This window comes from Corvus kubaryi, unplaced genomic scaffold (genome assembly GCF_017639235.1).
Source record: "Corvus kubaryi isolate FWS band 111438036 unplaced genomic scaffold, C.kubaryi_AGA036_p1.0 37395, whole genome shotgun sequence".
Classification (NCBI taxonomy): domain Eukaryota; kingdom Metazoa; phylum Chordata; class Aves; order Passeriformes; family Corvidae; genus Corvus; species Corvus kubaryi.
The window spans coordinates 1,031,422-1,058,601 of record NW_024581134.1 but is presented as its reverse complement, the minus strand read 5'-3'; the positions used below and the strand labels follow the sequence as shown (position 1 = coordinate 1,058,601).

Genomic DNA, 27,180 nt, shown 5'->3' with positions numbered 1-27,180 from the left:
ATGTTTTGTGTCAAGCTGCTTCTTTCTCCTGGATAAGGTGATTTATTATTTCTATTGAAATGAAAAAATGGATTGAAAAGTTAACCCACGTGTAAATGTGGATCTGTGGCCTTTGTCCCTGCTCTGGCGTGAAGCCTTTGAAAGCGTGCAAGGAACGGGTAATAGCTTGCTTTGAGAGTTGTTTTTTTCCTTCAGACTTTGTTTATGTACACAAAGATTTGGATGGATAAAACCAATTAATTTCTTAGCAATTTCTAAGCCATTGCATTTTCAAGCTTTTTATCAGCATTTTCTCAATGGAGGCAGAACCAGTTTCTGCTCTCACATCAATATAAATCAAGGGGTAATTCCACTGACCTCTGATCTCATTTGAGTTCATTGAATTCTTCTTCCTCCCACACTGGTATAAATTGGCAGCAGCTCCACTTATGTTGCTGCTGCTATTAAATAAAAAGGAGTTACCTCTGCATTACTTTAGGTATACATAAAAGCAGAGACCAGTTCTTTGCTCTGACGACTGTCTAGATGTGGTCTCGCTCCAGAAAATGGAAATGGTGAGTATTTCTTTGAGAACAGCTCCTTCCTGGTTTGGTAGGTGATCAGCTCAATTCTGGTCTCAGTATCACCACAAACATTATCACCATAAGCATTCAGCAACAATTCCAGGAAGGTCAAAGGAGGCCTTTTCCCAGCATTTTGTGCACTGTCCAGTATACACACAGGAAGGATGAGATCAATAGCTGGAGTCATTTGAGGACAGCCTGGTATAAGCTGGGAGTGCAGAAGGCTCCTTGGGAGCTGGAGAAGGCAGTCTCAGGTCTTCCCAGCCTAGAGCACACCCTCGGCCCCCGTGTGCTGCACCTGACCATGGCAGAACAGGATTATCCAAATTTTTGGCCATTCCCCTTTACAGTGACAACACTATGGTGGCACCCATGAGAAAAGCACCTCAGGAGCACTATGCCAAAGCTGTCTGCATTAACTTGAGGGTGCAGCACATCTGAAGCTCAGAGCTAACTTTGGGCAGAGTGGGAAGCTGGCGCGAGTCGAAGCCGAGTGCTTGGTTGAGGCAGATGTTTTGTGGGCCCCCGGGGGCTTGCACGGCTGGCACGGCACGGGTTACACGTGAGGGGAGTGATGCTCTTGTGATGTAGATCTGTGGTATAAATCTGCTTTGTGCTGCCAGCTGAGGGCAAGGCAGACTGCGTGCTGCCGGGGAGGTGACGGGGAGGAAAGGTTGACTGCCTGATCTGACAAATGCGCGTGGGTGTGCAGAGTTTCCTGTATTCCAAAGCTGGTGTGCTGCACCTGCCTGTTACAGGGATAAATGCCTCTTCAAGATGTAATGCAGCAAAAGATTAGACCTTTGTCAGGACAGACAAGCAAGGTCTGATTCCAGCTTGCAGGTACATTTATCAAATAAAGGTTTTATTTTCATAGCAGTATTAAATAAATTATTTAGCAAAGAACTTTGAAATGTAAAATCTGATCATTATGTGGGTCTATTGCGGTCTGTCTACACTGTAACAATAAAAAAAGATTACAAAAGGTATTCAGGAAAAGCAAGAGAGATTGCTGTGCACCTATTTCAAACTCACTGTTCAATTCTGTTTTCTTATCTCCTTTACCATAACATTTTAACACATATTTTTGTACTGCCAAATTGAAATATTGCTGATTTCAGTAGTATTACATAGTTCTGCCATCATTGCCAGATTTACCATTACTGCTAAAATTACTGTAAAGTGAGCTGACATCACAAGAGTTCGGACATGTACTGCTGCTCCTGAAGAGAAACAAAGTACTCCCATGATAAATGATAAGTGAATGACTGCCAGTGAAGAAGTGAAGTTTGTGTTCCTAGCTCTTTAGCATCTCTTTTGCACCAAAACAACCACTTGTAGTTTCTCTCCCTCATAGACAGTCAGCTCAGAAACAATCCAGTATGTATTGCTATGTTACATGCTCAGCATCCTCACTCTGATTAAGTACTGTGTTATGATAAAAATAATTACTTTTTATGAGACTATACGAAGTAATTGTTTTAAAGCCAGTTCAAACAAGGAAGTAATTGAAGCAAAGCCATTGTCTTAGAGGAAAAGATAGTAAGTTTTGCAACCCATGTGGAAGATCAGATGCACTCTCTGCAGCACTTGAAAGTATTGGTTATTTTAGATACTACTTTTTCAAATACTACTAAGGTTGCAGTTCCAGGAATAAGTGAAAGAGACAAAAAATGTGGGAAAACAATTTGGTGGAGTCTTGCAGTTGAGTGGAGAATGTCATAAAACTAAGATTCCTACTCCTGATTTGGAGACCCATGGGACCTGAATTCCCATCCCTTTTCATCCTTGTAAATAAAGAGTAACTCCCTTATCTTGGAGTGAAAGTGCGAAAGAAAACAGACCCAAGGAATCTGGCATGTAAGATCAACTCTGACCTTTTGTATGCTCCATGAACAGAAGAAAAAGGCCCCAAGTGCTAAACTGGATGGAAAAATTTAAACACTCTTACAGTGTTATAGTGTTTGGCTCTAGCTGTACCATCTATCCTCCCCTAAGGTCCTTGTGGGCTGCATGGGTTTATGTTGTATAAAAATGTGATTAAGACCTTCAGAGCCTGTTGTGTGTCTGTCCTAGAGTGCTGCTGCTGATTCCAAAATGACTGAAAAAAGTCTGAAGTGTAGCCAAGCAGAAGAGTCATCTGAAGCTCCCATACTCCACTTACACTGCTTACTGACAGAGCATTAAGCAAAAAAATCTAGTCCTATTTTGAGATATAGGTAGTAAAATATTCCTCTGGTTTCAGATTAATCATTTCTGTTATTTCATCTTGTCCTGTCAAAGTGAAACATGGTTAAATATGGCCACTGTGTGTTTAAACTGCTAGCAATGTTACCTTTCATTTAAATAGATTAATAATGTGTACTCTACATAACAAATTGCTTTAGGCACAGAATGAAGACAGTGGAAAACATATTAAAATTGAGTGAGGCTTTTTGAAATGAATGCATGCTTTAGAAACAATTCTGGTTTGAAATGTCTGTAACATCTTCCGTGGCTCTTTCTCTCACAAATGGGAAGAGCTCCATTTTTGCAGCCCTGGGGGAAAGTGTTGCAGGGTTTAAATCCTGGTAGAAAGCTTCCCCATAAGTCAGCACTGAGGAGACCCATGGGGTCGATGAAGGATAAGTTAGCCTAATCACAATTAGTCAAGAGAAACAGACTAGGAAAAGGCTGGGACACTTGCAGTGTCCAAGAGCAGACTGGACTGGGAGACGCAACTAAACAAACCTTCAGAAAGAGATTCAAGAGCTTACTTTTTTGACATTTTCCTCTGAAGTTAATGGCCATGACAGTCAAAAAATAGTTGATGGTTAAAAGAAACATATGTAAGGGAAGGACTAGAGAAATTAAAGTGATGGACCAAAAAGACACCAGGTACTTGAGGCATGCTCAGTTTCCCCCTTTATGCTTTATCGACACCCACACGTTGCAACTTTTAATGCGTTACTGCTTTGTGGTCCTCGAAGTAAAGAGAACAGGTCAAAGTTTACACCTGGAGCAAACCTGAAGTTTCAACTTTGAATCTCATTGTTGGGCTCTGAGGAGATGGGTGAAAGTGTTCTGTTACAGCAGATACCAGGAATGCTTGTTGCCATTTTCTTTAGTGCACTGCAGTCTAAGTTTAACTGAAGCCACTCCTAATTTCTTCTTAAGGCAAGAATACAGACACCAACTGTATGGACCAAAACTTACTTTATTTCCTCCTGAGAGACCCCTTGGACAAGCAGGTGGGCTTTTCCTTGGGAGGAATCATGTGGTGACACACAGTCAGACTGGCCAGCCCCCATGAGGTTTCTGGAAGCAGCCTGACGTGGGCAGGCAGCCGTGTGGCCATCATCTGCCTTAAGTTCAAGTTCTTCCAATTCTGCAGTGAGAACAGTTCTGGAAGCTGTCTTTTGGGGAGGAGAATTCATGTCTTTGCTGCATGCCCTTGGTCTGTCATGCACCATAGTCAGTAGAGCTTTTTCTGAAGGTGTTTCCTTCTTGCCTGTGGAGATGGTTCCAGCTGTCAGAATGTTCTGAATACACCACTTCAAACCTGCAAGTGAAAGACTGGTGTGGTTCATCTTCTCATGTCTTTGAACACCCTCTCAATAAATGCTTGAATGCTTAGACTCAGATAAAACATCATACCTTTAATCTTCCTGAATAACCTTGAGATGCCCCTTTGCTCCACTATGTCTCCTTCTGTGCAGCGGTGAAATAGAACCTCATCCATGCTGCCGTTGTTAGAAGTTAAATTAGTTGTTAGCAAAATGCATTGATGTCTTCAGCTGGAATTACTGGTGTGATAATTGGGCAAAAGCAAGGCTCAATCAGATATTTAAAATTATGCTACATACTGTGGCTTATCTGAATTTCTAACATTTCTTTAGAAAGTGTGTCATTGAATTTAATGTTCTGAGAAACCTTATTAACTTCTAATCTATTTTAGCTGTACATTTCAAATTATGCTTATAATTATGTTTTTATTGAATACGTAAGTTCCTTTCAATTTCTTATTACACTACATGGGTTTTAATGTACGTTTGAGAAGAATGCACACTGTGGATAGGTGGCACTTCTGAGTGTTTTCAACTTGTCACAGTAAAAGTGTCACATTTGTTTAATTAACCAGTAGATCCTGCCACATTGATTTGTCAGTGGTGTAACAATTTCTTTGGATAGATGGAAAATCTGACCAGAATGGTTTTTGTATTTTCTTTTTTCTTTTTCTCTTTTTGTTCTCAAGGAATTTCTCACATTTCTTTTTGATTTAAAAGCAGTCATACAGGCACAAGTCTTGCAGAAGTCAGATGAAGAAAATGTCAGGTTCTAGCATTAGAAATGAAGATTATTTTATTTGTTCAAGGCATTGAGGTGTTTGTTGACCATTGTTCAGAGGCAAGAGAGAAAAACTGTCTCCAAACACGAATCTTAAGGTCTGACCCAAGTGCCCAGAATTGTTTTTTCAACATTCTGCATACCCTGTGTATTCTACCTGCTGCAAGTGTTACTGTATGGCCTTCCAGAGCTCCTGGGGCCAGGGCTCTGGTGTGGCTGTCATTAGAAACCCTGTTATCAACACTTTACTGCTCTTGTTTAAGTGTTTTCTATATTCCAAAATTTCTGTGCAATGTGTAAGCAAATATTGTTTGGGGGAGGTGGAAAAACCTATTAGTACTTTTCAGGGTGAAACAGGAGCAACATGAACCCACAAGGGCGTAGGAGACTGGCATGGGTGGTTAAAGGGGAAAAAAATGGGCAGAGTAGTATTCATTGTGTTTACTGTGGGTTGATTGAGGGGTTTAAAGTGTGGACCAAATTTCATCTGTAGAGCCAAGCTGGAAAATGGCAGGTACTGATCTTTTGTGAGGAATGCTTTGAGATCTTCTGATGGCATTTATTGCGCAAGCGCTGAGTGTTAAAAGCCCCTTTGGGCTTTGTAGTCCATTAATTTCTTTGCCATGAGTATATCCTACTGAAGAATATGTTGTGTACACCAAGGTACAGTAACCTTTAAAAATACTACTCTGAGCCTTAGGATAAAAACACTTCATGTTTGATTTGTAGGAGAACATTCCCAGTAGTGGCTTGTTGTTTTTTTTTTTTTTTTTTTTTTAAATAAAGCCAATTAATCCCTTCCCACTTATTCCAGTATTTTATCATTTCTAACCTCTTGAGTCCCTAATCTTTTCAACAAGAGGTCTGAACTGCCAGTTTATCTGAAAAAGTAGTGTTGTACCAATCAAATGAAAACTGATGCTCAGAATTTTTTTGAAGAGCAGCCCCTTGTCATTCCTGAATTTAGACAAAAACAAAGAACATAGCTTCAACAGTGAGGCGTTCACTGGAGGCTTCTTTCCATGAAAATAGTTGTCACTCCTTTTTTTCCTTGGCAATTGAGTCATTGTTGCTTTTAAAAGAGGTTGTCATGATCTCCTCATTACCATTTTTCTTAATATGATAAGTGTAAACTACAAGAAAGCTATCATGTTTGAAAGGATACAGGAACCCTAAGGAATGTTGCACTAACTGCTTGTGTTCTTTGAAAAGGCTTAGACTGGGGATTTGACTAAATGTATCATTCTGTCTACTTTGCAGCAGCATTGTCATTTTCTAGCGTCTTTAACTTACAACACAAGTTACCCTTCAAAAAGAATACCATGTTACTGCATGCAGCCTTTGTATGTCTCCAGCAAAGTGAGATCAACAACTCCTTTTGGTAGTTGCTTGAACATAACAATACATCGCACTTTGTACTTAAAAAAAAACCCAAAACCATCCTTTGACAGGTTTACTCCAGTTCATCTTTGCTTGGTAACTGGTAATTGTCAGTGTTTGACACCAGCTGGAGCTGTGACTTGCTCAAACTGCTTGGAGCTAACTAGGCAGCCACGGGTCTGCTGGGTGGTCTTTTCTTGGGCTTGCTCCAAGTTTGTTCCAAATTGCTCACAAGATCCCTGATAAACTATTACTAATGAACAGTTTGCTATTCCTTTTCAGCCATCTCGAAGGAAAAAAGACAACACATGTCATCGTCTAGTAATGTAGAGATACGATTTTTAAATGCTGGATCACTGAATTTACAGCATTTCAGTGCTGTGGCTTTTGTGTCCTATTCATTGATTTTCCTGTGGGAAAAAAAGTAGTGTAGTGCTTTGAGACAGGAAGGTTATGGACTTTGCCCTTTTTCAGCCCTGTTTTTAGGAGTTAGTTTGTTTCAATGTAGTTTGCTGTCAGAAGTTTTTAAAAAATGCAGACACAGGAGGCTCTATCAATCTGGTGCACAGTCAGAACACGCTGATTTCAGACTCTAGGACCGCTCTGTGTGGGACCAGGCATCCTCAGCTGTCGTATGTCTTAGTGGCAGTTCTGAGTATTTAATGTTTCCAGCCTCCAACTAGCTTTGTAAGAAAGAACATGCTGGGAAATGAGGAATCAAATGTATGCAACAGTAGGAATCTGTCTACCAGAAATACTCTGAAGCCTCCATACCTTAAAGGAGATCAAAAAAGACCTCAGCATGTTTTGGCTTCGGTTTTCTTTACTGTTTAAGCTGGCTTATTTGGGTAAGGCTGACATGCCAAAAAAGTATATGTTGTATCAAAACATCTTCTATAACATACATCCATTTTTTTTTTCTACACCTGTTAGCTTAGCAGGAGTGGATCAAAGGGGAGTGTTGGCATGATTTACAGGACACACAGATGCAGGAACAGACCTGCTTCAAGGCACAAGTGAGGAAAAGGAAATTCAGACTGAAATGTTTGTTCTTTTCTTAAGGCTAAAATTACTGTAATAAATGCCAGGTTGCATGAGAGGGTTTCAGGTGGCTGCTTAGGTCTTACTGTAAGAGAATAGAATTAGAGGGTTGAGCATGAGAGGCAGCAAGGACTCCACCTCTCTCTTACAGATGAGGACCCATAGTGTATTGTTTGGAAAGCATGCTAAGCTTTCTAACTTTACAAAAGAAACCAAGGTGACAAAATTAGAGGAACCAATGGTCAGGCTTAAGTTTGGAGTTTCTTTGTACATCTAGGGCTTGCTGAATACTGATCAAGCTGTCTGTGTTGTCCATACATTTTGGACACATCCATTGGATCTTTCAGCACACAATCTCTGTTCCAAATTTCCAGCCGATATTCAGAAATTCCATCACTTCCTAGGCATTGCATAAGACAAAAAATGAGATGGTTTGTGCCCTGCAGAGTATTCATAGTCTCTGAAGTAGGCACTGGGAAGGTAACCATGCTTCTTAGGGGAAAGTGAGTTCTTCATACATGAAGGGAGAAGCAAGTTCTCAACTGAGACACATGGCAGGGAGGGCATCACATAGACGAGGAAAAGGAATGGTGAAAAAAGACAGCTTTTTAAGGGCAGGTTTCAGCTTTCCTAGGACTTCACTGTGCCTTTGCTTCAGCCTCAGACCGCTGGTTTAGCAGCATTACAGTGGAGGTGTTGATGAGACTGTGTAAGAACAACATTAAAAACAAATGCTACCCTGGCACACCCACGCAGGAAAACCCTGCTGCAGTACTGCCTGTGTGGTAAGCAGAATAAGAGATCTGGCAGAGTCTTGGTTTGGAAAGCAAAGAAACAGCTTTTGTAAAGGATTTCAATGTGTATTGTACAGCAGCGTGTGGTAGCTTCATTTCTTTGTATTTGATGAGTAACAACTCGGAGTCCAATCTTAATGAAAGCAAATCATGGCTTAAACAAAAGAATTAGGCTTTAAACTCAAGTTGCCTAACCTGGTTTCTTAATTTCCCCTATATGCTATTTCAGATAATTAATGTTCCTTTTTTAAGGCCAAAGCCGGTGTTTGCTGGCACAAGTTAATGCTTTCAAATTCCTGATGATTTTTGGACTCAGTTTCATCATATTGTCTGGATGTAAGTTATAAGCTGGTTACATGGGTGTAAAAATTATTGCACAATATAAAACTTAGTTTCTGTGCTAAGCTTACAGAACAAGAGGTTTAGTAGTTTAGCAATCTAATTTTGCCTGATATTGAATTTGGAGATTTTGTTTTTTCACTGTGTTGCCATAAGTTGCTCCAGAAATTTAATGCATTTTATAATAAATTCTATTGATAAGGTCTTGTCCTGTGAGTATATAATTCCCTGTTATGTGAAAAAACCCATGAATTGATTACATCTGGCAATGTAAAGGAGATGATGTAATGTATTGTATAAATGTGCACAGTGGAGTGCCTCAGGGTAGGAGTAGTCTTGTTTTGTAACTGTAAATTATAGTTCTACTCTCCTCTTGGTGTGAACCCTAAGTTTCAGAGAAGAAAACAGGCAATTCAAGACATGCTTTCTTGCTTGTGAAGCTCAGGATGGATGGAGCAAATTACCAGATTCCCTTAAACAAGTGCCAGCAGTGAATAGTTTCAAAACACAGTTGCTTATTTGCTTGGAGAATGGTTTTTTTGCCAATGTTTTTTAAATTGCAGAGATGAAATTATATGTTGGTACTAGTAACTTTTGAAAGAATTAGCTTTTTATGACTTATTGTGCCTTTGTTTATACTATACTGTTGTAGAGCCAGGATGTTATGTTGTATTTAACAGTTCAATGCATACTTCCTACCTCGTGGGGCCCTCGTGAAAATGAGATGTGCCATCCCTGGGAATGGTTACCAACAAGTATTATTTTGAATAAATAAAATCAATGGGATATGGCTGTGCATCTCAGTGGGGATGAGAAGCTGCCAAGAACAGGAGGAATTGCATTGGCCATACTGTCCACAGCAGGGCTCTGGTTCTGTGTACTGGGCAGCAAAGCCATTAGGTTACTCACTAGTAGTGACAGCTGAAGGATGCCTCACTTCTGGAACTGGCTTTGGTACATGTGACTGCAAGTACCTGAGTATTTATGGGCATATCATTGCCTTCTAAAACTCTAGAACTGGTGTTAGCTGGTGTGAACTGAATGTCCAGTTCTGGATGCCATATTAAACAGAAAAGGTCTCAGCACAGCTGAGAATTCCTAAGTATGGAGGATCAGGATTTTACCCTCATGATTGCCGTGGTGTTCCTGAAGTGCTCTGTGAAAGACACAGCACCAAACACTGTCTGTAGCATCCCAGAGGAGCAGGACCTCGAGTCTGGCCCATTCTGACAGTTCATGTCCCTGACCCCTCAGTAGGTCTGTGCAGAGGAAGAGTTATATGGAAATGGAAATACCTTCCGTGGCCCAGCAGCTCACATGTGCCTGGCAAAACTTTGATCATCCTCTCTTTGCACACAACCATTATGGCCTGTCCTTAACAAACCCCACATTCCTGCAGCTTACAGGATTCCTCCTGCCTGTCCTGGCTGGGAAGCAGAGTTACCACTCCAGTCAGTGTTGTTATTCCTGGTCAGTACATGCCTGTCTTTGGACCATTTGGAAGCTTGTGACTTGTCACAAAGACAGCTCTGGCTCCTGCTCATCTCCTGGACTTTGACTGGAAGCTCAGACAATGTAAGACAAAGACATGACGGTTCAGGAAGGTTGTCTTACATGCAGGGTGTATCTACCTTTTACTTCATGGAGTTCCAAGGCCCCATTTGCCACACAATTCTCTCATCACATAAAACTTGTCAAAAAAGCTGTCCTGTGTGCTTGCTGTAAGGTCCTGCTTTGTTTTTTACATTGTGTGATTTTTTTTGCTGATTATATTCTGTGAACTCCCCATGTCCTACATGCACTTTACTCGTACAGGGAGCCTAAGCCTGGCAGGAATAGGGATACAGCTGCTGCAGATCCCTGGTTCTGTGCAGTTCACCATAATGGTGTTTCTGTAGTGGGTCCATAGAGGATTGTGCTGCATGCTCCTAAAAATCCCAAGAGAATGACAGAAGTGCTGAAGGGAACAAAACCTGCTTGTTACTGAACTGAAGGATTGTCCTAGTCAGCGTAAGACATCCAGGTCAGTTTTTCACCATATAATCTTCTTGAGGTGGACCCTGAAGAAAATGATCTTGATCCACTTTGGAGAAAAGTACTGAACCTGTTTCACAGAGGATCCTCGGGAGTGAACTATGGTATGCACAGCGGGGGCCATTTGGGGCCAGAGCCAGCAGGGAGCTGAATCCTTTGACAGGGTACACACATTGTTAGATGGGCTATGGTTTCCTTTGGGATTGTGGCAGACTTGTGAAATTGAATCCAGTGGTGGGTTCATGTGGTGTGGCTTCATTACTCTCCCCCTAAAACAGCCTCTTGAGCTGAGATAGCTTCTCACTGTAATGGAGCATTGTTTTTCTTCACATACACAAGCTTGGTTAGAGCACTAAGTGCATCAATCATGATTTTACTTTTTTTTTATTGTCTTGTAAATGCTCTAAGCAAAGAATATGAGTGTTATTACTTATAAAAGCTACAGGATGAGGAAAATATGTTGAAAAGTTTGAGGTACACAGGAGTCATAGAGTACTGAGAAACTCAACAGAAAAAGAAAATACTCATATTTCTTTGTGGATTTCCAAATGTTAACAAAGTAGGAAAGGAAAACATATGCTGTAAAATTTATAGTCAACCACAATTGGCTTCTAAAGCAATTTCTCTATTCATTTTCATGGAATATAATTTTTGTCTGTCCCCTTCTTGTTAAAATGTAAAGAAATATTAATTTACCATGGGATGATATGGAATGCATCCCATTTCCCAGCTGGCAAAGGGAACTTAGTAGTCATCATTGATAAAGCCCACAGGTGAACACTGTGCTTTAGGCTGTGGTCAGAAAAATGGTTGCTTTTTGTAGCATAAACTTTAGCTTTTCAATAATAAATTCATTTATGCACTGTATTTCCAATTGTCTTTCAAGCAGTTTTTGGGACAGTAACAAGATAAATTCAAGTATGACAAAGACATCATTGTAGATGCCACCACATTGTGCTGGGCATTAGCCACTCATAATAAATTTGCTAAAACAGTTGCATGAATAAAAGGTTTTCAGTTTTAATATTTATATCAGGAAGAATAGCTTGCTTTGGAGGCCATCACCGAAGTCTTTTGGATTTTTTTTACAGGGAAAAAGGTGTGGTATCCCTTTGATGATGAGATTTTTTTTAAATGCTGAGACATCATAATCAAATGTGTATTAATGAATTTGTCTCTCATGTCCATGTCAATACCAACAATGTATCAAAATCCCTTCCCTAAGGAAGCCTTTGACCCAGTATAAAGCAGGCCAGATTACTGGTCAAGATATTCCCAACTGCTTGTGCAAATTTTGCATTCCTTCATAAGGAGTATGAATAAAAACAACCCATAGGTTTATTGTCTTTGGGTTCCTTTAGGCTTTAGTGTCATTTGCTTGTCATTTTCATGTATAAATATATATCTATATATTCATTCTTTCTGTAGCCTTTACCCCAAAGATGAAACAGGCTGAGATGGTTTTTAATTCAGTATGCATCACACACAGAAAATGTGGCTGCCCTTCATGCATTACTGGCTGCCTAGCAGAGAGAGTTTGATCAGGTTTGCATAAATGCAGAAACCAGAAAGATGCTGTGAAACAAGACAGGCTTTTTACTAAGGTTGCATTGATAAATAGTTAATAAAACATTAATAAATCATTAATAGAGTCTTTAATAAATGGTAAATCACTTGGCTGTCTTTATTCCATCAAGGCTGTAGGTTGCTTAGCACCAGCTGTAGCATCAAGTTTGTAATAACCTCAGAACATGTATTCATCACATACTTTTTCTGAATGCAACTTTAACATACTGTCTCTCCAAAAGTTGGAGGAAGTTTAAAGCAGCAGATTTAGATAAGATTTAAAAGGACTGAGAGAGGAATTTGACAAAATATCACAGATAAGGTCTCTTAAGCAGCAGTGGCCTCAGATAGGATTTATTGCTGGTGATATGTGTGGGGCTGGTCCTCCTCCTGCTCCGCTGGCTGCCCTCTAGTGATGAGTGTCGGTCCTGAGACTGCCTTTGTGGCCCCAGAAGAAAAAAATGTTTGTTTTCCTCTTCTGCCTTTTTGTGGATGTATCCACAAGAGAAGCAGTAAGGGGAGGGCTTGGCCAAACCAGTTGCACACTGTCAAAACTACAGAACAAGAAAAAGGGCTGGGAAAGGTCTTAGAAATCTCATCATCTGCTACACATTCCCATCCCAATGTAGGAATCAACTCTGCCTAAGCCATGCCTGACTGATGTGTGCTTATCTGTTCTTAGGCATGTTCCTCCACAGATGGGGTCCATGTAGCCCTCTGAGCAAGCTGTTTCAGTCCTGCAGGATCCTTACCATTAAAGAGCTTTTTCTTATGTCTAGCTGGAATTTTTCTGGCTGCAGTTGAAGTTCATATCCTCCATAAAACTGGAGAACAGATTATTCTCTCCTTTAGGAACAGCTCTTTCTGTAATTGAAGGCTGTTCTTATGTCTCCCCTCAGTTCTCCCAAGGGAAGTAGCATGAGCCCTGTATCTTGAGAGACTTCAAATTAGATCAGGCTAAGCAGTTTAGAGCACACTAGGAAGGGAAGCTGCCTCTGTAGGAACGCAGAGTACACAATCCTGCTCCTTTTTTTCATAATGACCTCTTAGAGCCTGGCTAAGTGCTTTTATCTATACTTAAAAACACGGCACACTTTCTTTTGAACAAGAAGGAAATGATGGAAAAATGAAATACAGAGACAGGAAATAAATCTTGAAGATGACTATTAGTTTTAGGGACTGATTTTGTAAAGCTATTTACCATCTGTCCCATATCTCCTGTTCTCAGTTCTCTCGCTCTGACCTTTTCCTTAGAAACTTGCAAGTTTAAATCCTTCCCCAGTCCTCTCCTTCCATTTAAATCATTACTTGGCCTTGTACCTCTGCACCCCTTAGAAGGTTTGCTTCGGGTATTTGTGTTTTGGGTGATTCATTAGATCGCATCTGCATGTGTCCTTCTTAGTTACTTACCTGAGGGCTTTTATAGCCAAAAAAAACCAGACTTAGCTGAAGAGACGAGCATGTCTAACTCAAATAAAACACATGGAGTCAATTAAAACAATGTTTAAATAATTTTCAGAAAGGAGAGTGCTTGATGTTACTACATCAGAGGATCACAGTGACTTCTAAGCCAAGAAATGGTGCAGGTTTACTTTCTCATTTAATATCCAGGTCTATAAAAAAAATGCATGCTTCTATAGCAGTCATCTACCCACTCCAACAGTTAACATGATTTTGGAATTCTTTTAAGTCCAAACCATGTGAAAATAAATCCTAACTCAATTTTGTGGGATTACTTTGTTGCCATTAAATTCCTCTTTAAAGTGTTTCATATGCTCTCTTTTATTATTTTTACTTCCAGGAATTTCTAAATACTTCCAAATTTGGATTGATTAGTGTTTTAACGTTTCCTGGAAAAAAATATTAATTCAATTCCCTGTCTATTTTACCAGGTATTTATGAACTAAGATGGTTATAGACACATCTTAATGGATGCATACACAACACACACACACTGTCTATGTGGTTCTTTATAGTCTTAACATATTAGAAGGTAGATATATCAGATTTCAGAAGCTAAACAAAATAGAGCTTAGCAAGTACTTAAAGATGAGGGACCTCCAAAAGAAATTGGGGCATAAGAAAGAATGGTGAAGTCATGTGGATGATTAAACAAATGACATCTTTTCTTCTGATGCTCCAGAGTAACCTATCTGTGCTTAAGGAACAGAGTGGCAACGAGCTAAGCAGTCACATCCCTGCAGGGTGTGGGGTTGGGATTTTGACCCTTCACTGGCAGCAGTGCAGTGCCATTTTTGCATGTCCTTCCGTAGCTCAGCTCTGTGTGAGTGGAACATGCAGCCTTGTGGTGCTCGGCGTGGGGTTGCTGCCCAGACATTTTGAAGTGATGTTTTTCAGATGAGTAAACTCAAAACTTTCTCTACCACCGTTCAAGGTTCTTTGGTCAACAGTGCTCTGGCACCTGTCTTTAGGTAGATGTAGGTATGTTTCTTTAGGTAACTATAAACTTTCTCACTCCTTCCACATGCAGTGTTTGTCTATACACTGAGCTTTAGATGTTTGTGCTGTTATGTGTGTGTGATCCTATCTGGGATTTTCTGTCCAATGATTTTCATTGCAGTGAGAATTGAAGTGAAATGCTTCAATGTAGCTATCTTGTACCTTTGTAAGAGATTTTGGTGCTCACAAGGTCACTCTGTAAACGCAGAGATTGGATAGTCCTAACCTCAGTGGAGTCAGGATTTCTTACCTTGTAATTGAATTTCCTCAAATAATAGCAGCCTCTTTTTCCCATTGTTTTATGTTCATGTGTCCCCTAACAGGGAGATGACTAGGTTTGCTTACACTTCAGCCTGCCAAGTAGGTAGGCAGTGGATTATACATGTGTTTTGACAGTCAATATTCTGAAATGTTTGCCAGCATCACCTCCCCATGAATCCCAGGCCCTCTGTACAGCGTTTTCTGTGTGGGCAGGAAGAGACTGAGGTCAAGCCTATAATTTCAGTTCTAGAATATTCTTCATTTCTGCCTTCAGTCAGACTGCCTAGCCCTCTTTCAATTATGTGATACAGTCTCTGTTTCATCATTTTGCTATGAAGAGATTTGCCACAAAGCAACCTCTTTGGCATAGGCTTTGGCAGAGGCATGCAGGATTTGGCTTATATTATCCCACAGAAAAGTTCTCGGGATGCTGAAATCTTTTTCCGCCTTCTCTGTGTGGAGGTCGGTCAGTCAATGCCATTTAATAGTGCTCTTCTTGTCATGGCACTGAGCTGCCACTGCCTCACACACCAGGAGGGATGAGCCATTCCACAGTTGCTCCTTTCCTCCTCATGGCCACTGTTTGGGCTTTGTGCAGTGAAAAGAGTCCCTGTGCTCTACAGCGATACCCAGAAGTTCTTCCAGGAGTGCAGAAGCCCTCCCCTGCTCCTGGCCCATCTGCCCAAGGAAGTTTGTATGTCTGCCTGTCCCACTGACTGAGGAAGGACCATAGTGCACAGCTTTCCTTTCTCTCTCCTAACCTCCTGTATGACACGTAATTTGGGAGGGACAACTGGAGATCTGAAACTTGCTGGCTCTGTCTTCAGTGAACTACACGTTACTATCAGCTGTCGCCACCCAGGGCATGTCTTTAGCCAAAATGGACCCACTACAGTGCCCTTTTGACAACACCTATATTTTCTTTCATTAAGTGTATTATGTTATGTTTTTATTTGTGGAGCATTTGCAGTGGCTGTCATCTAGCCTACAGAAACTGGCCTGTTTATAAGCTTTGTTGTGACTAACCCTGGGTTTGACCAGTGTGTAAGAGCAGCTGGGAAGTTTAGTTTACTGCAGTCAGGCCATTGCACAGATTTCTGAGATCAGATGCTCTTCTGCTCTTTGGCTCCCTTCTCTCAAGAAAGAATTCTTTCTGAGCTTTTTAGGCAAAGAAAGACAAGCAAGACAAAGATACAACAGAATGCCAGAGACAACTATTATTGCCTCCCTGCATATTTATTAAATTAAAAACAAAGATAAGAGAGAAAGAAGCAGTGTCTCCCATAAAACACGCTCATTAGAAGGGCATTTACAAGCTCTGCCTTAGCCAACATTTGTGCAGTTCCTGGGTTTTAGTGATTTTCCCCCTGCTCCAAGCACAAGCCCCAGTCTGCTCCTGTCAGGTTTGCTGGGGCAGCAGTTCCCTGCAGTGGGAAGGAGCAGATGTGTGCTGCTCTTCTGCTGCTGTTTGATAGCCATGGGCACCCAGGTTGTTTCTTTGAAGATAATTGGGACATGAGTGTACAAATGATGGATAAACACACTGATACAGAAAATGGATGCCTTGCTTAGATGGTCTGGTAGGCAGGATTCACTGGAGACTTGGATTTCCTGGTTAAGTATGGACTTTCTGAGTAGTTCTGTGCGAGTCACCTGATTTCTCAGTCCCTCATTTTAAAGTGGAATCAGTAGTGCTCTGAGGCTGTGACATTGCTTACCTCAGTACGAGCCTGTGGCCAGTGCCACGAGAAGATGCTGTGGTGCACAGGACACTGTCCCTGCTCTCTCCTACTCCAGGCATTCATGCTGCAAGCCCATTCCAGATTTTTCTAGACCTGCCTCTTGTTTATTTTCCCACTCTGCAGTCTTGAATAGGGCTGCATCCTGCCACCATGCACTCCCCTACAGGGTTGCACCCAGTGCTGTACAGGAGGGCCCCCTTGCTGCCTGGGCTTTGCAGGTAAAATCCTGCTCTATTCATACAGCTTGGCAGGCTGACCATGGAGGTGGCCTCAGTTGATGAAGACATGGATGGTCACAGTTTTAAAGAGTAAAACCTGTCCTCTCTCTCATTCTGAGGAAGTGCTGCCTGTGGGGTTGTTAAGGTGCTCATCTGCAACCTAAGGGTGTGGGGTGGTGGGGTTGCTTCCTTGAGCAATTGCATCTCCAGGCTCAATGGAACAGATGTGACCATTTTTAGCTCTCTTTCTTCTTTATGTACATGAATTTGTTTTCTAAACTTTTTCTTTCTTCTCTAGGAGATGACCCATTCCTGGCCTCCTCCTCTTACTGCTATTCACACTCCTGGCAAGGCTGAGCAGACCAAGTTTTCTATCCCAAGCAAGGTACAAGTAGGCTATTACCAGTGACCTGATTAGCATTCTGTTCTGTTGAGTGCTCTTTGCTGGAGAGTTTATTTTTGCAATTGGTCCCACTTAAAAAAAAATTCTGATACTATTTTGAGTTGGAAATTCCCAATCAGACTGTTGCTACTAGTAGAACTACTTATTTAAAGCTGCTGAAGACCCAGTGGAAGCCAAGTGAACTTCTATCTCTGTTGTTATAGGAGTCTTTCTACGTCAAATAAACTATATTTTGTTTGGTTTTCTTCCATTATTATTTGTGCAATGAAAAGGTTTGAAATGGACTTTTTTTCCCCACTTACTGATTGATTGCATGGTGAGGTTTTGGCTGCATAGTCAAATTATGGTGGCTAAAAAGGTCCCTGCATGTGAAGAGCGTGATGGCATCTGTCTGTGTCACACCCCACAGAGTCAGGCCATGTGATCCTCAGTACTGGCCTTGTTAAAGGCACACACTCAGCACTAGCCCAGAGAGGGCCTGTAGTTCATGTAACACACACTGAATTGTTAAATTGTATGACTTGAAAATGCCTTTAGCCCAAATTCCTTTATTGCCTTCTTGCTATGATTCTGGTAGCACTGCTAGAGATCAAGCCCATACCGGGGACAGGTTCTGCCAGAGGTATCTCATGCTGGGACCTGAACAACACTGAGCTGATGATGTTTGGGGACGAGAACTTCCCCAGGTTGGGAAATTTATACCATTCTGTCATGGAGCTACATAAAAGTTTCCTTCTAAAGGCAGGATCTTGAAAAATAGCTTATAAAACTGGTACTGCTTGACATTATAGTTCAAGCAGTCATATCCTGGTTTAGAAGCTGGAATGTGATTTGCCTCTTACTGACTTCCCCTGTCTGAAATATAGCTCCCATACTTAGTTGGAAAGAAATGAAATTAGCAGTATCTGGGACTTAAACAAAACCAAAGCCAGTGCCCAGAATGTCTTACTTTATTGGAATGTGATTGTTACTGGTCTAGCACTGCCACTGTCACTGCAGTTTCCTGCTGCATTGTGAAGCATCAGAAGTCACTGAATCAGAGAATGGCCTGGGTTGGAAGGGACCTTAAAGATCATCTGGTTTCATCTAGTTCTGGGCCATGGGCGGGGACACCTTGCAGTAGACCAGGTTGCTCAGAGCCCCATCCATCCTGGCCATGAACACTTCCAGGGAGGGGGCAGCCACAGCTTTTCTGGACAACCTGTTCAGTGACTCACCACCCTCACAGTACAGAATTTTTTCTTAATATCTAATTTAACCCTTCTCTCAGTCTGAAGCCATTTCCCCTTGTCCTTTCACTGCATGGGCTTGTAGAAAGCCCCTCTCCATATTTCTTGTAGGCTTGTAACTGCAAGAGCATAATCCTCATTGGAAATTGGGTAAAAGTCAGTTGAACTCTGTAAGGTGAATGTGTGAATACAGGTATTTACCTGCTGGAAGCTGGGTTTTTTTTTTAATTTATACCATCTCTTAATTTAGTGTTCTGTTTCTGATGAGCCCTACAGAAACTGGTTTGAGTCCTGCAGACTGATGCTCTCTCCACTGGCAGCAGTATAAGCATAGCTTTGGAGAAGCTAAAATTTTGGGTTGCTTTTCTGTTTCTATTAAATTGGCTTTGAACTTTTAAGATCCACATCAAAGTTAATTTCTGGGCACATTAAATGTTGATCCTGAAATTCTTGACCATATCACTTCAATGCAAAATATAAATTAGGTTTTTTTGTTTTTTTTTTTGAGCTAGCGTTGCAGGAAATAGGCAAGCACATAAATGTTTCCATGCTTCTTTGTCTTACTTTGAAAAATACAACAGAAGTGTCTCTTCAGAACATCACTTTAAATCAATTATGGCTGGCCAAATTATACATCTAGGACATAATGTGGCTAGGTTGTGCAGCCATATAAACCAGAGACAGGCACTGTTAGAAGTTTTCAATTTAGCTATTAAAATAAAGGTATTCTCATGAGAAACATGTATTTTAAAAGTGTGATAAAAGAGGTGGAACTTATCAAAACAATTTATCCCTTTGACATTCAAATTTAAAGTGCCATGTTTACTCTTAGGGCATTATTTACTTCACAAGGGACTGACTGACAGCACAATATAATATTAGGAACTAATAATGCCCTAAGAGGAAGTGCAGTGAGGGCTTTAATGACTTTAACATCCTACAGAACTAACACTTCCAGCAAAGTAGTGCCTGGCTGTAAGATGAGGTTGTAAATAACACCTTAATTTCAACTGATCAAACTGCTTGGAAGGAAAGTTGATGACAATCACTGTGAACTATAGAGCCTAGAGAAAAACTAAGCCAGAAAACACTGTGATATTAAGGAAGCAGCTTAGTTATTGTGAGCCAGCAAGAATCCTGGCATTAGCATGCTCAGTGTTGCAAGCCAGATTCTTTGCTGGTTTTAAGTTGTTGTACTTCCATTGATTTCATTGGATTTGGACCAATTTCCATCAGGTGAAGATCTACTTCCCGCGTCTTTATCAAATTCTGTGTGTCACCGTCCAAATAAAAACAGTGACTATCAATAAAAATTACTGTATTTCCAGTCAGTGAGATCAAACAAAAGAAAGGCAATGGCACTGAATTTAATGCATAGCTGCATTCATGCTGTGTTCTAAATTGTGCATCCTGGATGGCTCATATACACATCCATGGCCAAGCCTGGGGAAGGCTTGGGCTGCTGCCGGTGTAAATCTGTGCCGTGTCTCCAGAAAGGGGGGGTGCAGATTTACAGCAGCTGAGGACAAGCTCTTGCCTGAGCTCTGAAGGGTCCCTCAGTGGTGCTCTGTCTCCACAGTTAATGCTTTTTTAAACTAATGTCACTGGTGCTGCCTTAACAATCCCATGATCCCTTCCCTGTGCCATCTCCTTCCCTGTTTGTGTAACGCCAGTGCCCTTAATCTAGCAAGCCAAGATATATCTTACCTTCTTCATATTACTTAACTAATGCTGACATTTTGTGTGTTCTTCTTTGTAGGACTCCCAACATCTGACCTCAGGATACAATGTACAAAGTAGGTCTTTATCGTCCTAGTCCTAACAGTCAGGGTTGGGTATTTTTTTTGTCTGCTTAACGTCATTAAAACAAAGGCTAAAAAAATTAATTTCTGTGGTGCTAAAGCAGATCAGTTCCATTTTTTATTACATGTTATGCATTGTGGCATGTTGTGAAACCAAGTATAATTAGATGGGCTGACAGCTTTGGGTGCATTTTAATTCTACAGTAATCTTTTGACATTTGAAAATGTGTTTCCTTTGTTTGCAGAGTGGAGTGATCCAGCAGGGAAAGTTGCAACTAAGTCAGTGCCACAAAAGTCGTAAGTATTATTATTTCCAGCTTTAAATCTCATTTTATATTTATCATAAAGAATGAGCTTATTTCTCCAAAGGTAACTAAAACCTAGCTCTGCTCATAATCTTGTCCTGGTGTTCAGGTGTTCTCTGTAGTCCTTAAAAATTAGCCACAAACCAGTTTTATGTTTCCAGTGCTTATTACTGTTTCTTCTTTTTAAGCATTAGCTAACAGAGGTATGTGTGAAAGATGAGTTTATTAAGCAGAAATAATGCTGATTTTAGTTCTACAGCTTGCCAAAATTAAATCACTTTTATGCTTCTCTCATCAGATACTAAGCCTCTTACAATAGAAAATGCAACCCAATGAACAGATGATGCAGGAATTTTAACATTCATACAGTGAGAGAGAGTAAAACACATCATACGGAATGATTCTGCTAGCTGGTGTTGAAAAGCTGGTCTTGAGTTTCATACACTTTGAAACAGCTGAAAATCACAGATGATCTATAAATATGACAGTTGAAAATTGTGAAGGAGCTAATTCTCCATTGTGCTAAGCCATTTTTCTTTGGTGCTTCTCTGGTGTAAGGCTGCAGTAGTGTAGCAGTGAGTGGAGACTGAATTGTTTTTTACTTTTATCCCAGGTTCTCAAAGGAATTTACAAACAGGAACTAAATAGCAACTTTGAAAAGTAGGCTGTTGTTTTATAGTTATGAAAATGTGGGGGTCTGATTTCAGTTCAGAGCTGCTGAGTTTTTTAGTGTTAAGTGTTTTAAAGTACTGAATGCAGTACTGCACTAGCTTGACTGACAGTTGTGTAAATAAAATATGTTCATTTAAAATTACTTCAGAATTATTCTAGTGGTTGCCCTTAATCTGCTAAAGACACAATTTTAAAAATCCCTAAAGGGGAAGAAAAATCAGTGTGGAAATAACCTACCCAGGCTTTTTAAATGAATTTAAATATACTGATTCTTAGTGCAAGTTTGTGTACACAAAAGGACTTGTTGGAGTTCAGTGATGTGTCTGTGACTGTGAGAGATACAGGACTAGAGCAGATGTGGGTGCTGAATCCATTGATGTACTCAGCAGGCTCTGAAGTCCCGTTCTTTACTCATAAACTCCAGTCATGGGAGTACTCATTCAAATATGGTTGGTTGAGTAAACCTTTACAAAATTGTGGCTGAGACAATGATTCAATTTTAAAATTAAAGAGTTGGGGGTTTTTTTCAGATTAAATGAGAATCAGGTAGGAATGTTAATGATATTTAGATTCATTTGCATGAATAACATTTATTTATTAAACTTAGTAACAAATTAATTTTTGCCCTTTGCTGTTTGGTTTCCGGTAATGACTTGGTTTTTTGTAAAGACTCCAGTGAACTGTACCCACAGTTCTTGGTAACAGAATGGGTGCATTCATGTTTCAGAACATGTAAGTGATGCAAATCTAACATCAGGACCATTCCATAATAAAAAAAAAAAAAAAAAAAAGACAAAATATTATTGCATCTTAAAATTATTTTTTTCTTAAAGCAAGTGTATTTGGATTCCACTCTGAAAAATATTTTAGTGAGTATACCATAAAGTACAATATTTCAATAGTTTGTAACCAACAGTAATAGACTTGTCAATCATGGTTTATAGTTATAAGCTGAATTTCAAAAGAACAGTGCTTCAGAGCTCAGTGGTATATAGTGCATTTAATGGGACCAAAGCTCTCTATAGGAAGCCTGATATAAAACCCAAAGACACTGAGTACATTTTATGAACCAGTTGTTCTCTGTTCTGCTGCTTGATCTAAAGTTCCAGTACTATCAATCAGATTTCTGCTGCAATGAACTGCCTTCTTACGGTAGGTGATAGATTTTACACATGAGAGATCAGAGCTGCAATAAAGCTACTTTTATTTTTAGCTTCCAAATGAAGATCAGCTAACCCATTACTATCACTTTTTCTCTTTTACTGCAGAAAAATTGTTAAGGCAGCTTCTAAGAATTTCCACAGGGCTTTGGGAGGTTAGAAGGCAGTCCGCTGTGAGGCTTGGTATTACGAGGCCAATGTGTTTCTTTAGATCTGTGTGTGCAGTTACCACCACCTTCATGGGGAATTGCAGTACTTGAGCACATAATGAAATTAAACCAGGAGTGGGGCAGAAAGACGTAATGGTATCAAGCAGAGCTGGATAGTGCAGTCCAAACAAACTCTGATAGGTAGACAGCTCCTGCAGTCATTGTGTATTTTAATATAGAGTGTTTATCAGATTGCAGTTGTATTAAGAAGGATTTAGTCTTTCTAACATTGGTCAGTTTCAGGGATATTGGAGTGTGTGAGTGAAATGACAGTCCAGCTTATCTCCAGTAACATCTGTTGCTACACTCTCAGCCACACAGTGTGATCTTACTGACTTCAAAACTGTATCCCCTACCAATTACTTATTTTGTCAGTAGGATCTGTCGTCCGTATTTCAGTTTGATCAAATCTGACTGAATTTGACTCTGTTTATCTGTATGATATGTTAGAGTCCTTTTGACCTGGTATGTTTCTAGCTGTTCCCCAATTTTTTAAGTACACGTGCAATTTAAGTGAAACTTAAATTATCTTTTCCATTTACATTGGTCCTAGTGACAGTCCTGTAGATTCCATTGGCTTTGTTAGAAATCCGTAGGGGTTGGTAGAAATGTGCTTGCATTCACCGTATCGCTGGCTTATACCATGACTAGTTGAGGGATGAATGCAGAACAGAGATACTTTACCTCCCTGATGCTGCATCCTGCTCCAGCAGCCAAGCTGTCTGTATGTGATTACAGAGTTCAGGTGTAGGGACATTGGCATCACAGAAGATCAGATCTAAGACATGTATGATTTTTGCAAGACAACCTTTCAGGTGCACACTTCCGGGGGAAAAATGAGGACAACATACTGCAAGGTAGATTAATTTACCAACATGCTGCTAGTGTAGGGGGATGCAAGATGCATGGCTTCTTGTTCAAATAAAGCTTTCTGAAATACAAATTCCATCCTTTTTATAATACTTCAATATACTTTGTTATGTCCACATGCTGAAGAAACCAAATCCCCAGTGTTCTGCAACAGGTAAAGTAGAAGACAGAGTAGTTAGGATTTGTGCCTAAATTCTGCACCTATGTTGTACACGAGAACATGTACATATAACTAACCTCAGATCCTAATTTACACTCAAAAATCTTGAAAATGAAATTTTGAACACTGATGTGCATGCGTGTGTGTTTACCGTGATGAATTTTTACAGCTGAAATCAAGCTATGTAAAACTGCAGCACTTGGCTTCCCTTTTTTTAATTTCAAATTCACTGTAAATCTCCGCTGGGTATTGTGCGGTCAGTTTTCAGCCAGTCTGCTCTGATTAGTTTATTATGAAGCATGGTAAGCAGGAACAGATAAGGTGCAACCAATTGCGCTGCAAAGGATTTTCTGTCAGCTTCCATGAATTTGAGGGGATGGATTCAGCTCATGACTTGGGTTTCTGTTATATAATTGCCATTGCAAGTATGTCATCCTCAAACATCCAGTCTTTTTGTTCTGTTTTGGTTGTTAGCATTTGGCCTTTGTCCAGTTGGAAACTACCCAGAACCTTTTTAATCAAGCACATCCTGTGTTTTGAAATCATACTGCAGAGTAGTCTTGGGTAGTTTCCATAAAAGCCTAGCTAAAAAGAAGAATGTAATCATAATGGTATTCTTCCCCTGTCATAAAATTACTTCCTATACTTACTGTATTAATACAGTATTAAAAGGCCCTTCTCATGGGCTCAGTGAACTACCGGAAACCATTAAAAACTTAGAGCAGCAAATTTTTATGGATCAGACAAAACCAACTTGTTTTATCTTTATGGAGTTTTTGTTATCCATCATACTTAATGATACACAACCTGTGTGGGGACTAGAGAGCAGCTAAATACAGTGAGCTCAAAACTAAAGCAAGCAGCTGAAAATATTCTTGTGATACTTCAGTAAGGATTTTCCTAAGTGTGTTCAGCACTGGTTTCATGTTGGGCCAGGATTTCTCTTCACAGTTCTAAAAAAATTCAAATAAATACCAGTACTTTTCTAATCCCAAATATTATCATAATACTTGATGGAAGCGTATTTGAAAATGGAAATGTGCTTCTCGACATCTAATTACTTTTCATAAGTATCTAATGGCTTTTTGGAAGATCTCCACTGTGTCAGGGACAGCCACCTGGGAACATAGAAAACAAAATTTGGCAGCATGTGCAAGCTATGAATTAAAGGTAATTCACGGTTTGAAATGAATCAGCATGAGGTCCTTATGAAGAGTAATCAGACATCAAGAGGATTTTACACCAAGCATTGGATATTGCGACAACAAGTAATGTTGTTATTCAGAACATTCAAATCAAGAAGCACTGATGAATTCTTAACCTGGAAAGAAATCAGTTTAAAGAACAACAACAGCAAAAAAACGGATTCGTTCAATGTTCATGCATAATTTCCAAAAATGTACCAGGAATCAAAAATGCAAAATTCATCTCCAACTGGCATAGGAAGCATGTTTCTATTTATGTATCAACTCTCTATCAGTGTTGCAGTCACAATGCAGCCCAGGTGTAATACACAGGAGAAGCTGAAATGCTCCTATTAGCCGACCATAATAAAGCGTGAGAGCAGCAGTTGATCCCGAAGTGGTGACAGCCAGCTTTGTGTCACAGCCTCCCTTCACGTGGCCAGCCTGAATCGTTACACTAAGTGCTGCCTGTTTGTTAGAAGTAGGAAGTTCCAAAGATATTCCCTCTGGGTAAACTGGGAAAGTCATGACTACAAGGGCCTCGCACTGCCACGTACAAATTATGATAAGTGAAACAACAGTGGCATGTAATTGGAGCTCCATTAATCTTTAGAGAGCTCCAGTGCACTGTATTAAAGGGACAAATAGCAGATGAAAATAGAAGGGTCTCTTTTGAGAAAATGTCGCTCATCTTTCATATTTGCTGTTTTGTTTTGTAAGTTAGAAGTTTTCTTTGAATCCTTTTGCCTCATAAGCTCTTGGGTTTGAAGCAATGATAGTCAGTCCAGACTGTATTGTTTTGTTCCTCACTCCTGCAGGCTTTGCCTTTTGAGCAAAGTATGAAGTAATTTGGGATAAAATATACAAGTGTTTCCTGTGGACAGTTGCCTATAGAAGCAAACTTGCAAAATACTTCAGCTGATGTGAAAGATGTGAAAATCCAGTGTCATAATTAAAAGCCCTGTATCTTTGAAGATAAGCCCATTATTCAAAATAATTTCTAAATTAGACTTTTAATTTGTTTTCATTATTCAGCTGGCTCATATACAGTTTAACCTCCCTGTCAAAATAAAGTTATTTCCTAATACATTTTTTTCCATGATCTCTTTCTCCTGACATGTTTATAAATCAGTTTAAAAAATTGTGGGAACAGAACTAAATTAATTCTGTGATATTTTGCTGATCAATTTTTAATAATTTTTCTTGCCTATCAGAGACTTAATGCTTTAAAGGCTGCCTGAAACAAGCTACCCAACTGCATTCTTGCCAGCATTGCTGATTGCGACTCAAGTGAGCACTGAACCATTTGAATTTCCTCTGATACTGTATAACCCTCCATTAAAAATTCAACATTTATTTGCCCTAACTAACGAGTAGCAGTTGAAATACTTTGTTCTCAAGCAGGATGCACTACTGTGTCACTGCCAAGTGCATGCAGGCACCGAACTGCGACCACTGAAATGTCAGCATTAATAGAGAGAGGTAAACGACACACAGTAACATGTTTGGATTCCTGATGTATTTCCCTGTCCACTACATATCACTTCCCATTTTGGAAACTGGTTAGACTGTAAATCTGCCACAGGTTTCCTTGTATTTAAAGAGCTTTTTCACAGGCAACAGCATATGTTGTGCCTTTATGGCTTAAGGCCAGTCTCAAACTGACCTCCCAATTTACATTTCTGTGGGATGGAGTCACTTCCGAACTTCAGTGCGACTTCAAACATTCATTTGGAAAAACAAATGTACTCAGTAAATCTGAAAATGTAAATCAGGATAGAGCAGAGGAAGCCACCACACTCAGTTCCTCTCCTACCCATTTGTTTTGTGACCCACACACTTGCTGATAAAATACACACAAATGAACTTCTTGCTTGGCTTTCTGGCTGCCATAATTTGGACCTCACTGTGTTCCCTTTGTCTTAACTCTGATCTGTCAGTAAATTTCTGATCTAGAGCCAAGCCATTTTTCTCTCTGGCTTTTTTCTTCCTGGTGCTCTTTGCTCCAGTCCCTTTCATTCTTCTTGTCATGGTTTACTGGTTTTGTAGACTTTAGTAGCCTGAGACAGAGAAAATTGTCACCCAGATTCATCTGCACCATGCTGCAAAATAGTCATAATCAGAAATGGGTGATAAGTTTGAGAGAAGAATGGATTTTACCAGGAAACTTGGCATTCATAGTACCAGAGTGGGCTTGAAACTCCCAATTTGTGTCCTAAATACCCTAGGTAAGACTAACAGCCACTTTTCCTAATATCCCAACTTAATCCTTTGCATCTTTCCTCTGAATCTCTCTGACAATCCCAATAATCCACCACATGTTTCTCAGCTTCACATTCTCTATCCAGAGGAACTTATATTGCTACCATTATCCTTTGGGCAGAGGGCTCAGCAGGGCTCCAAAGCCTATCAATTTTCTGGCCAGAGGGCTTATTTTTTATGAAGTGAAGTTCTCACAACAC

The 27,180-nt window shown here is 40.1% G+C and overlaps 1 protein-coding gene across 6 annotated transcripts in view; it reads left to right on the top strand.

Moving 5' to 3' along the window:
- The window catches only part of AFF2 (AF4/FMR2 family member 2), a 303,503-nt gene that overhangs the window by 151,055 nt on the left and 125,268 nt on the right, over window positions 1-27,180 (top strand). For all 6 annotated transcript variants that reach the window (XM_042040192.1, XM_042040191.1, XM_042040196.1 and 3 more), the window contains exons 5-7: window positions 17,023-17,109; window positions 20,116-20,152; window positions 20,404-20,455. In XM_042040192.1, coding sequence (XP_041896126.1) covers window positions 17,023-17,109; window positions 20,116-20,152; window positions 20,404-20,455 — 176 coding nt within the window. The remainder of the gene's footprint in view (window positions 1-17,022; window positions 17,110-20,115; window positions 20,153-20,403; window positions 20,456-27,180) is intronic.